Below are 12,724 nucleotides of genomic sequence, written 5' to 3' on the forward strand. Positions count from 1 at the left end.
GCAGTTTCTCATCGTGGCCTGTTGTACAGTTCTGGGCTCTGAGCCAGTCTCCATATCCACAGCTGGCTTCTCTGAGGTCATGTCAGCCTGAAATTCCCATGCTTCACATGCTATGGAATCTGGAATCAATTATTCCCACTATTCCCACTGCATTAAACTGCTGTGAAACAAACTCCACAGAGCTCGAAACTCTCAGCCCACAAAGTTCCAACGAACGGGAAACTTCTCTGCTTACAAAAAGACAACATGGGAAAATCACCACCACCTTTAGGGATGTAAGAAAATATCGATACAACCAAATATCGCGATATTTCGCGCAATGATACTGAATCGATATTTAAAATCACTGTTATCGATTTTTTTAATTGAAAAATGACATGCATTTACTGTTTATTTCTTTTGTATGTTGGAATTCAAACTCCGGCCACTGGTTTGCAGTTTTCACCGCCTTTACTATGACGTAAAAACGAGGTCTCGCGATAACTGTAGAAGCGTCTAGTTTGCCAAAAGAACGAAGTAGAACAGTCAGTGGACGTGTGTGATGCTAGCTAACTGATGACTGAAGAGGAGAGGATACAGCCGGCCCCCGCAGCTTTCAAAGATGATGTGTGGACTTATTTTGGATTTAGGACAAAAGAAGGCAGTAAAGACTATGACAAGAGCTATGCAGTCTGTAAAACCTGCACCGCCAGAGTCAAATATTCCGGTAACACAACAAATTTACGAACACACGTGTCTAGACACCATAGCGACGTAGCGTCAAATGCTAATTTTAAAACGAAACGAGGTGATCCCGCTCAACGGACAATTGAAGAAGTTAACTTTTCGAAACTACCAGCAACTTCAACTCGTGCAACAAAAATAACGCGGTCAGTACTTGTTTTTATTTGCAAAGACATGCGCCCTCTGAGTGTTGTGGAGAATAAAGGATTTCGTAATATGATTAAAACGCTGGAGCCCCGTTACACCGTTCCTTCCTGACAACACATCACGGACATCGCTCTGCCAAAGTTGTACCAAGAAGTCAAAGCGACAGTGCTGGACTCTCTCAGCTCGGCTGAGACAGTTGCTCTGACATGCGACGCTTGGACTTCGAGAGCCACTGAATCGTACGTAACTGTTACAGCACATCACATAACGGACCAGTGGGACCTTCAGTCTCATGTACTACAAACCCGAGCCATGCATGACAGTCACACAGGTGAGCACATTGCAGCGTTACTAACTGACGCTGTGGCTGAATGGGGATTGAACGCAAAGGACCTTGTTGTTGTTACCGATAATGCACCAAACATGGCTCTCGCGGCTAGACTTGCCTCAGCTATCCAAAGTAGCAAGGAGTTTCCTATGCATTCCTGGAACAAGTGTCTCTGCAGAGAGAGTTTTCTCCTCTGCAGGAGACATAGTAAATGCACAGAGAAGTGTCCTGAGAGCTGACCATGTCGATCAGCTTGTATTCCTGCACAAAAATCTGGAAATTGAAAAATAAACACTGAGAAAACACTACACATGTAAAATCTCTGATATGAGAATGTTTGACATTTTGGTTGAGTCTCATAAGCACTTATTTAGATGAGTAAATTCCTTTTTTCAGGTTGTACTAAAAGTGTTCCATTGATGGACACTGCAGAGCTGTACTTTATTTTATCAACACTTAATTGTAATAGCACTTTACATTTTTTGTTAATGTTTACTTGGATGGATTCTTCAAGCAATTTCATTTTTGATTTATATTTGTTTATGTTAAGGTCACATAAAAAGTACTTTGTTTTGATGCTCCATAGAGCAGTTTTTGGATAAGTATTTTACAATCATAGTACTTAGAAAGACTTCAGTGTTACATGTTTACTTTTTTCATGTTAAAAAATACTTGATATTTCAGTAAAGTAGTTTTTGTTTGTTTATTTGACATGACTTCTAATAAGGCAGATGTTAATTTCTCCATTCATTTTGAACTTAGAGTGTTTTTGTTTCAGATGTTTCATGTCAAGCATTAAACAGTTTGGACTGTTTACTTGAGTTTTCCTAATTAAATTTAGTCCTACTAAACACAAATATCGTCTGGCTTTTAGTATTGCAATATATCGTATCGTCTACCCTGTATTATGATACATATTGTATCGCCAGATTCTTGCCAATACACACCCCTAGTTCCCTTATTTCCTGACGGTTTTATGACCTCTGGCAATATTTATTAATGTAAAAAACCAAAAAAACAATTAAAAACTAGTAACAACCAAACGAAACCAACCTTTTTCCCCTAATCTCAGTATTCATGCTAAGCTAAGCTAATTACACTCAGATGAGCTTTGCCCCCTTTTTAAAAAACCTTTGTAAACCTTCCTCCCACAGACTGTACTCTACAATTTCTCATCGTCCTTAGTCCCTACATTTGTCTCTCTGGTTTCAGTCACTGCTCTGGCTGATAGAAGTCATACCCTGTGGACACTGTGTTGCTGTTGTGGTGATGCCGTACAGGCGAGAGCGTTTCTGTGGCAGAAACTCTTCTGTCTCTTTCCCCAAGTGACGATCCACAGCCACCACGGCCTCCCTGTAAAACACCCACAACCTTTTAAATATCTCAGAGGCCACATAGTGATGTGTCAGATATGTCACATTAACACTGCCATTAGTCACAATGTAGTGAATGTAAGATACAAAGCACTTAAACATAGGAAAAGGGCTTGTGTAAATAGGTGAATGAGGCATGTTGTATAAAATGTTTTGACTTCTCCGTGAGAGTAGCTGACGTCATTAGCCACTTCCAGGTCCAAACTCCGCTTCAGGTCCCAAAGTCAAACGAACACTGCGACATCACTGAGAGTTACAAACTGTCTAAATTCTTTCATCTTTAATAAAATGATCAGTGTTGCTGCTTTACAAGGTGTAACTATGAAGTTTAACAACCGGTCGCAGCAGATGGCCCCGCCCCTCCCTGAGCCTGGTTCTGCCGGAGGTTTCTTCCTGTTCAAAGGGAGTTTTTCCTTCCCACTGTCGCCAAAGTGCTGCTCATAGGGGGTCATATGATTGTTGGGTTTTTCTCTGTATCTATGAAGCGCCTTGAGGCGACTTTTGTTGTGATTTGGCGCTATATAAATAAAAGTGAATTGAATTTAATTGAATTGAATTAACATGCAGGATGTTAACATGCAGGATGTTAACATGCAGGATGCTGTAAACAGACCAAACTTCAGCCAGGAGAACAACTGAGATAATCCATCCACAATACAGGTTAGTCATTCATATACTGCTGCATGGGCTGGGCTGTAGTTACATCCTAAGGTTTTAAAAACTGAGCTTTAAAATGAACAGTGGCAATAAAAACCGAGAGAGGCCGACAGCGATCACTGACTGTTTTAGTGATCACTAAACACTATGTAATCTGGCTTGTTCAGATTAAATAGAACAAGATACAAAACATTAAAACATGTTAAAAACACAACAGCCTTAATAAACTCAGAGCAGTTTGGACCCGGAAGCAGGGTTCATATGTCATCACTTAAAGACCGGATATAAGACTCAGTCCATGTACCATTTGACAGTTTTGAGCCAGGACTTTCTGGATTTAGATCAGCAGAGCTCTAAATAAAGAAAAATGCAAAGTAAATGTCTTAGTTGGTACCTCCTCCAGTCAGTGTAATACAGGTTTCTTCCAAAGGAAACCAGGGCAAACGGATACTGGATCCCTTCGACGATATTCCGCCTCAGTTGGCGGTGAGGATCCATACACTCCACCTTCCGAGTCCCTGCAGAGTCATTGGGATAAGTAATCCAGGAACACATTACCAGTAGGAGCTCTGAGTGCTGTGTGTGGATCTGAGGAAGGCTTTTTCCTACCTGCATCCGCCCAGCATAGCTGTTGGTTTTCATAGTCAAAGGTGAGACCGTTGGGAAGTGCTAGATTGTCTTTGACCAGGACAACTCGCCCAGTCCCATCCATGTTGGACATCTCAATTTTAGGCCCGTCTCTATTCCAGTCTGCCCAGTACAGCCGCCTGAGACCAACATCACAAAAACCAGTTACAAGAAACTGCTACTGCTGGGTTCATGATACAACTTCTGCTCTGATATTAATTTCACTGCTAGCAGACTCAAGCACATTAGCTTTCACCAAGAGTCCTGAAGTTATTGCTAGTAATTAGAATATATGGCATGTAGTAATGGATATATTGGACAAAGGATGCTGATTCATAGTGAAGGAGGACATGCAGAGGGTTGGAGTGACAGAGGAAGATGCTGGGAGGATGAGGAGGATGATAGAGGCATTGTGAGATAAAGGAACCTTCTAAAGGAAGCAACCAAAAGATGTAGTACACACAGGGTCAGTGCTACTCCTCGTTATACGATTACATAGTATTACTGCTAATACCTAGAGATGGCACGATACCACTTTTTTATGTCCGATACCGATACCGATATCATAAATTTGGATATCTGCCGATACCGATATGAATCCGATATAGTGTTTTTTAATCAACAAAGCTGTTTTTTAAATATCTTGCTGCATTTTGTATAAGTTCATACTCAAGTTTAAAACAACAACTACACTAAAGCTATTCTGTTATACCTGTATGCAAAAAAAAATATTTCATAGTTCAGCAATACTGATCAATCTAATAAACTTAGACCTACACCATCCTCCCTATTCTGGTATTTTAAAGAGTACTTAGCATAAATATTAAGCAACCTAACTAATAGGGTTCCAACTCCCAGCAACAACAAAAATAAATAAATAAAAAATAGGGAACCACCCCTCACGCTCCACCTCATGATGCTTAATCGACGTAATCAACTTTAATTTGATGCAGGGGGAAAAAAAAAAATGCACAGAAATCAATTATTTTTCAAGAAATATTAAATAGATTCAACATCTTTCTTCAACAAAATTGCAGACTGCACAGATGGTACCTTCCCAAAGTAAAAAGTACTATAGCTTACTAGGGTATATATATATATATATATATATATATTAGACTTAATAGTCACTATATACAGTAATTGACTTCTATTCATTTTACATCAAATTAAAACTTTGGGTGTAAGATAATTATTTATTAAAAGCTCGACATTTTAAATGAGAATAAGAAAGAAAAGTATGTCTTTGTGCCCCCTTTTCCCTGTTAATGCCCTATCGGCCCCCCTGGCTAAACTTTGCTAGATCCGCCCCTGCACAGTTACCAGCGTCAGCTACGTAGAAAAAGATCCTCGAGTAGAAAGTAATATTAAATAAATTCTAACAACAGCTGATCAAGCTTAAACGTGCTGCTGTTGTTCAGCCGCTGGTTTCCTCTTTCTGGTGCAAAGTGGGCCAAAAGCAAACAAGAGACACGGACTCGCGACAGAAAAGCCGATCAGCTGATCATTAAGCAGTTTCATGATTGAAGTAGCAGCAGGAGAGGCAGTCGCTTGTTAAGCTTAACGCAGGAATGCTTTACAAACATTCAGAGATGGACTTACACACTTGCTTTACTTCTCTCGGGGATAACTTTGTCGGAGATGAAATGCCGGGTTGCTAGCGAAGCTCCACATGCTATCCAGACCACCGACAGGTCCCGCATGCCACAGCCGCTCTATCACGTGATGCATACTGCTCCGACGTGCTAACGTTCTGAGGCGAGTTACGGCGTGTTGCAAGTTTTGTGAGATGCTTTCGTGATATTTAATGGATCGGATTACATTTTTTATTTTTCTCCGATATCCGATCCAGGTCAGTAGGTCAGTATTAGGTCAGTATCGGACCGATACCGATACGTAATGTCGGATCGGTCCATCTCTACTAATACCAATACAAATACTATTACCCGTATGCTGGGTTGGTGACGATGGGTCGAGGGTTCACCAGGTCAGTGTCAAAAAGGACTCTCCGGTGACTGCCGTCCAGCTTTGAGACCTCTATGGTGTCTCGCGTGGAGTCAGTCCAGAATAGAAGGCGGGCCACGTGGTCAATGGCGATGCCTTCAGGACTCTGCAGCTCTGAGGAGGAGCAGACATACTTAACACTGAATACAGGGACTGATGGCACCACTGCACTTAACTGCCAAAGGCCGAAGAGCTCAACTTCATCAGGGGCCTGGCAGGAACATCGAAAAAAAAAACCCTTAAACTACAAGTCACTAGCATACAGCTAAGAAGTACAGACCAAGAACATTCCTGTGGCCACACCTCAGCAACACCTGAAAAATACTGACCAGCCTTTTCAAAAGATTTTTGATGAAGCATCCACGGGATCTACCAGAAGGTTCCAGGAGTCGGATGTTCAATCCCTAATACTGGGACAGTTTGATCTTTGGTTTTGAGAATATAGTTTAGCTCTTGTGACAGCAGCTGCAATGAAACCATCCCACTGCTAGAACAAAGAAGTCCTGGGCATAACTTCTCCTGCACCCGAGTAATCAAACAAAGAACCACACAAGCTCCAGTCTCTCGTACAAGTTCAGCACAAAGTGGAGCCACATATAAAGCTGCTTCTGCTCAGTCGCGACACGTGCTGTACCTTTAGTAACAACTGGAACGATGTCTCCTCCAGTGAGGCTGGCCTTGCTGATAGCTGGTCCAGTGATGTCGGTCCAGTAAACCATCTTCTCCACACAGTCGTAGGCCACAGCGATCACCACTCGATCCTGGTCATGAAAGAAGAAAAAGATCAACCTTTCATTATTTTAACAGACAGCTGTGTGTTCAGCTGCAACACATTAATGCAGATGTGCCAGATGATTTCTAGACTTCATGACAGAGACGAAGAGCTCTGCAGCTGAAAACAGCTAAAGAACAACGTGAATGTGTGAGGACACAAAAATCATAATCCATGAACACATTCAGGCTCTTACAGACATCTTTTCAAAAGACCCTCATCCGAGTCTAGACACAGAGAGCATTGCAGTGATGTCACTATGGTACCACTCGCAGATAATTAAACTGGTGAGTAAAATATCACTGAAACACCAAGTCAAACAACCAAGTGGCATCTCTCTGAAGAGAATATCATTATGGCCACAACACATTCAATTCAGCACCAGATCACAGCAGCAGCTGTCCCAGGGTGCTTTACACTGTAAGGTAACACCAAAGCATGTCAGGCAGCAGGACGGGCTGATAAAGTCCAGACAAAAACACGTCAGTATCTGTGGAGGCTGTCAGCAGCAGCAGTGTCATTGTTCTTACAGGGACGTGCAGCAGAGGTTTGGCCTCCTCCCTCCTCATGATGTATCCATCGAGCGGCACATGTTCGATCTTCCCGCTTTGAGCGAACAGCAGGTATGCTCCAGGAGCGATGGGCTGGACATCAGGCCGCGGCGTGGGACCGATCGGAGCGGGAGTAACTGCCTGATCGATGCCTGTGTGGGAGAAGAGTCATGCTGGCAGTGGGCTTTGTGTGGAGATGTAACAATTAGCCTACAACCTTCAGTTCACCAAGATGATACTGGCCTCTCTAAGACACCACCTGACATGTCTGACACATCCAAGTTTATATAAAGGTACATGTACAGCATTACATGACACGCATACACCAGCTGGACTCTGCGATGCTCTGCACAGATTAAAACTATATATGGCCACGGTATGCTGTGATTATGTTTCTAATCACGGACTGATTTCATCTTTTGGGTATTTAGATATTTGAATGCTGCCATTTATTTTTCTATTAAGGTAGTGGGAGTGTCAGGTGGGGTCACTCTGGTGTGAGTGGGTATGATTTTCATGTGGCCACAAGTTTGAGTGGATGGACTGCGCCTGGGAAACTGATCAGCATCGTGGGTTTATTGGGTGTTTCTAGATCTATTTGTATTCTATTGTATATATTATTCTATTTTACTCGATTGTATGTAGTATTTTTATTCTATTCCAGTGTCTTCTAATTTCTGCTACATAACTTTGCACTTTTGCTGTATCAAAAACAAATTTCCCACGTGTGCGCCTAATAAAGGTTATCTTATCTATAATTATTTTCAGTGCTTCAATCAAATGGATGTTTTTATTGTGTGTAACCTTTTACCTGTGTGTGGTGTGCAGCTGTGCCGTCCCTTTTCCCTTTGATGTTTTTGTAGTTGGGCTTTAGTTACTCTGCTCAGCTGTGTACGCCATGAACAACTGGGAGGAGCCTTGTAAAGACGGACCAACCTGTTTGTTTGTGCCACTTCCCCTGTAAACCCATTACAGGTCACACACAGCACTGACTCCCAGCTGTTTGCAGTGCTGTGCTATGAGTTTAATGTATGAATTTATTATTACCAAGCAGTGGTATGGGTATATTTCTTACTTTTTACCGTTTCTTCCTGCAGTAAATATAAACAACGACAGTATTCAGGAAGAAAAACAAACACTGCAGATATTTTATCATAACTCTGGTTTTACGTGGCCGATCAACACAATTTAAAAACTGGTATAAAGTCCACACTTTTCCCGTCAGTTGTTCCGTCTGTCCTGCTCACATCTCCAATGGTTGTACACGTTGTCATTAACGTGGCTTCATCCACATCAGCCGCTTTGCTAAAACACCGGTGTCGCAGATAAGGACGCTGTCATAGCCTGTCAACCACGTTGATTAGCTGCGTATATACGAATGTGAATCGCGTGATTGGCTGGACTGTGGGATAATGTGGCATCGTTCTGATCCCATACAGGAGCAGCCAGTCACTGACTCACACTGCAGAACAGAATCGTTAAAGTATTAATTTTAATTTCAATTCAGGTTTTTTTTGTGTGCAGAGACGTGCCAGCAGCTTAGAGGGAACATTGCAGCCTGGCTACAGTGCTGAAGAGAAACCTGGGGTTGTTCTTATTTCCTTCAATCAGTGATGAATAGTAAGATGTTCTGGCTTTGTGGAGGGCTTTCTTATAAAGCAGCAAACTATTTCTCCAGGCTAAATGATGATCCTCTAGATTTGTGACACGCCATTTCCTCTCCAGCTTACGAGTCATCTGCTTTAGGCTACGTGTTTGAGAATTATACCACGGAGTCAGGTACTTCTGATTAGAGACCTTAGTTTTCACAGGAGCTACAATATCCAGAGTCGTACGTAGTGAGGAGGTGAAATTATTAACAAGATAATCGACCTCTGTTGGGGTAGCGTTCAGATAGCTGCTCTGCTCTATGTTGGTACAGGGCATTGAAGATGATAACAGTGGGTGGATTATATTCTTAAACTTAGTTACAGCGCTTTCAGAAAGACATCTACTTTGATAAACGTCTACTCTCCACTGCTGTGTAATCAATTATTGTAAATGTAAATGTTATCAGGAAATGATCAGACAGGAGAGGGTTTTCAGTTATATAATGCTCGACAGTACATTTATCATGTGCAGCTTCAGGCAGAAAAGAAATCATATTTAAATTGAAATGAACCTCATATGAGTAAAAAGTTTAATATATCGATAGAATGACACGATAAAATGTTTGTTTTCCGATAGCACAACATCAATAAGCAGAAACAGAGACTCACAAAGAGGAGGGCTACTGTGAGGTCCTGTGCGGGTGTTGGGGACCTCCTGCCCGTTGGCGTCCACACACCAGCACTGCCCAATGCTTTGGTGGCACTGCGTGGGCTCGTAAGCTCCGCGCTCGTCACACCGGGGAACGTACCGACCGACAGTCGGACGAGGACGGAATGAGAAGGGAACGTCAGAGTCGGCTACGGCACTCGCTCTCTGCTGCTCACACCGGGTCTTCTCACGCTCTGAGGACACACGAGAACGAAACACGTTCACAGAGTGATGGTCGCGCCTACGGAGACGTACCAGTGTCCCGCTCCTTAGAGAGTCACATGTTCACAGTCACACAGTAGTAGCATCTGATGACATTAGCATTAATGCATCCACAGGGTCACAGGGAACAGGAAGAAAACATGAGGCTCCAACACCTGTCAAGTTAAACCTGCTCTTGATCTGTTATTGACATCACTAGCCCCGCCCCTTTCTTTCTATTTAGCATCCAAGCAGTCAGACTTCTGCAATACCTCCCCAGGCCTTTCTTTGGACGCTGGCTGCTTTTATCCATGTACCAGATGACTTTCAGATAATTTTTTATGTGTTTGTTACTTAAACCACATCACTTTGACCTCTGAATCACTAAAGCATAAAAGGGTCAAGATCTGCGAGGCAGATCGTCAGGAGATGAGAAGTGTGGACCCAAGTGCAAGCGCTGACAACTGAGTAAATGAATGAGTTTTCTTTTCAGGGAAAGGTGAAGCACAAACAAAAGCAGAGCATCGCAGGGAACTAAACCAAACAAAGGCTAAACTGGAAGCAGCTACAAAACAATAACACAGAGGAACAAAAACCTGCGAAACCTGAAACGTCCAACAGGAGACGATACACAGACGAACCAGCAACTAACAGAGGCAGACACAAGGCTTAAATACACAGAGGGACAACGAGGGAATGAGACACAGCTGGGAGTAAGACATGACGAGACCATGGGGACGCAAAACTCAATACACTGACATGAGACACAGACCTTCACTATAAAACAGGAAATGCACGAGGGCGAGCACAGACACGACGAGCTGCAGAGACATGGAATAAAACACGAGGGGGAAACCCAGTAAACTAATCTGAACAACTTAGGACTGAGAATAACTCCAAGAACAACAAATGAACGTAAGATGATACAGAAACGCAAGGAAACAAAGAACGCCGGGTCAAATGACCCAAAGGAGCTGTTTACTAAAGGGACGAACCAGTCAGCACATAACAGACAACCAAAGAACACATACAAGTGTATCTTTGTTAAAAGCAGCATGTTGCACTGCAGGGCAACCTGCTTGTGACAAATAAAGCTTTGAGTGATTGATTGATGTCGAAAAACACTCCATACAAATGATTTTTGCACCAACAGCATGATTCCCAAAGACAACGACGTGACACGGTGTCTGTAGGACGTCTGAGGAAACTGGAGGCTAAAAAACCTGATCAGCAGGTGATCAGGAACTGAAACGATGCTGCAGTGTTAGCATTGAATCAGGAGGAAGACGTATGGTGTCCTGATCAGGGTGCATTTGTTTGTATGGACTGTGAGTCTGGAATGAATCACTATTAGAAACAAAGGATTCGTCATTTTCAAATGCATCAAACTTTAATGACTGGGTCATTTGGAAAAACAAAACACATGTGACACGTGGCTTATTTCAAAGGTCCGTGCTCCTGAGCAGACTTCAGCACGTGGCAGCTGCAGATACAAAGACTGAGTGATTAAAGCAGCAGGCTCTTCATCTCTGTGGTCCCACAGCGAGTGTCCTCAAAGATAAACCACAAGCCAGCCACAACAGTGTCATCGCACACGACAGCAGGCTGTCCTCACAGCACCACATCTGCCCCCAACAGTCCAACGGGACAAAGGATCCCTGATGGCGGCGGAGACGATCAAAGCCCTGCTGTCGACACTAGAGGCATCTAAAAGATGCTGCTGACATTAAGAGTCACGGACATGTTTTGACACGGGACACTAAATGATGCCTTCAGAGGCAAGACAGGTCATAATAAAGGATGGAAATATGACAAAACTGTGGTGCAGAGGAGTAAAGCTGTAATTAGCTGTGCGCCTCCAGCTGCTGACAGCTGGAATCAGTATTACTCTGACTGCTGGCTGCGCTTCTGTTTGTCTTCTTTTAGTAACACACACACTTTCAGAAAAAGAAAGAAAACATGAATCAGGAACAAAAAACGCTGCTGTTTCCTCAACACTAACTGTACTTGAATGCGTCACATGTTGAGTTAGATCAGACAGAGAATGTGCTGCTGTGCTCCGAGCAGCATCAGAACCATGCAGCTGGAGCTGCAGGACGACACTCTTACTGGAACGCACAAATCAAAACACTCTCATGGGTCTCAGTGTCTCCGTTTACAGTGATACATGCATGGCTGGGGTGTTTAAACAGACTCCTCCAGGATGACCTGTTTCACGATTAAAACAATGAATGGGGGCAGTCACTCTGGAACCAGCAACCCTCTGTCTGTAAACCTGTGAATGTGCTGGTTACCCACCTGAGAACGTGGGACTGCAGTGGAAGCCATCTCCGTGGAAACCAGGACGACACTGACAGGTAAAGGAGCCCTGTGTGTTGGAGCAGGAGGCCTCGGCGTGGCATCGATCCTGCTGCTGGCACTCATCCACATCTGAACAGGCAGAAAAAACAGAGGCTCCTCACATTCTGGATCTTGCAGTACCAGTAATGGCCACCAGATGGTGAAAAGTTTGAAGGTAGATCTTTAGTTGAATGCTGCAAATAGACTATGTGCGCCTTAGCATGTGCTACTTCTGGCACTCCTGCAGAGCGCTTCGTTTCCGGTGTGATATTCGTGCCTTGTTTATGCTCGGGTTTTCTAAAACAAGTCAACCAAATTGACGATTTACATTTCTCAAGGTGTCTTGGGCATTTACCGAATATATCTGTAGATGTTCGTCAACTTGTCGATATTTCTTCCTCCGCGCCTCAGAGCAAAAGAGAGGAAGGATTCTAATTTTATATTTCTCAGTATCTGTATACAACGGTCCCTCGTTTATCGCGGGTGTTATGTTCTAAAAATATCCCACGATAAGTGAAATCCACAATGTAGCCACCTTTATTTTTTGCATGTTTTAAGGCTGTAAAACCCCTCACTGCACACTTTATACTCTTTTCTCAGGCAGGCATGAACATTTTCACACTTTTCTCTCTTGTTTAAACTCTCAAAGTTCAAACCTTTGTAGAAGAATAAGTCGAGTATAAACCAAAGATCAAACCCTGTT

At 43.0% G+C, this 12,724-nt stretch overlaps 1 protein-coding gene and 1 pseudogene across 4 annotated transcripts in view; one reads left to right on the top strand and one right to left on the bottom strand.

Moving 5' to 3' along the window:
* The window catches only part of LOC146707062 (nidogen-1-like), a 38,096-nt gene that overhangs the window by 1,518 nt on the left and 23,854 nt on the right, over positions 1 to 12,724 (bottom strand). For 3 of the 4 annotated variants that reach the window (XM_085458374.1, XM_085458373.1, XM_085458376.1), the window contains 8 exons: positions 11,980 to 12,111; positions 9,441 to 9,674; positions 7,162 to 7,334; positions 6,494 to 6,620; positions 5,802 to 5,973; positions 3,838 to 3,995; positions 3,623 to 3,746; positions 2,439 to 2,551 (listed from right to left, as the gene is read on the bottom strand). In XM_085458374.1, the coding sequence (XP_085314500.1) occupies positions 2,439 to 2,551; positions 3,623 to 3,746; positions 3,838 to 3,995; positions 5,802 to 5,973; positions 6,494 to 6,620; positions 7,162 to 7,334; positions 9,441 to 9,674; positions 11,980 to 12,111 (1,233 nt within the window). The remainder of the gene's footprint in view (positions 1 to 2,438; positions 2,552 to 3,622; positions 3,747 to 3,837; positions 3,996 to 5,801; positions 5,974 to 6,493; positions 6,621 to 7,161; positions 7,335 to 9,440; positions 9,675 to 11,979; positions 12,112 to 12,724) is intronic. The other variant, XM_085458375.1, reaches the window with a different exon arrangement.
* LOC146707063 (E3 SUMO-protein ligase ZBED1-like) lies at positions 556 to 1,978 on the top strand (annotated as a pseudogene).

Source organism: Copadichromis virginalis, linkage group LG6 (genome assembly GCF_057382275.1).
Source record: "Copadichromis virginalis isolate Kocher_CV1m ecotype Utaka linkage group LG6, C_Virginalis_male_GT1.1, whole genome shotgun sequence".
NCBI lineage: Eukaryota > Metazoa > Chordata > Actinopteri > Cichliformes > Cichlidae > Copadichromis > Copadichromis virginalis.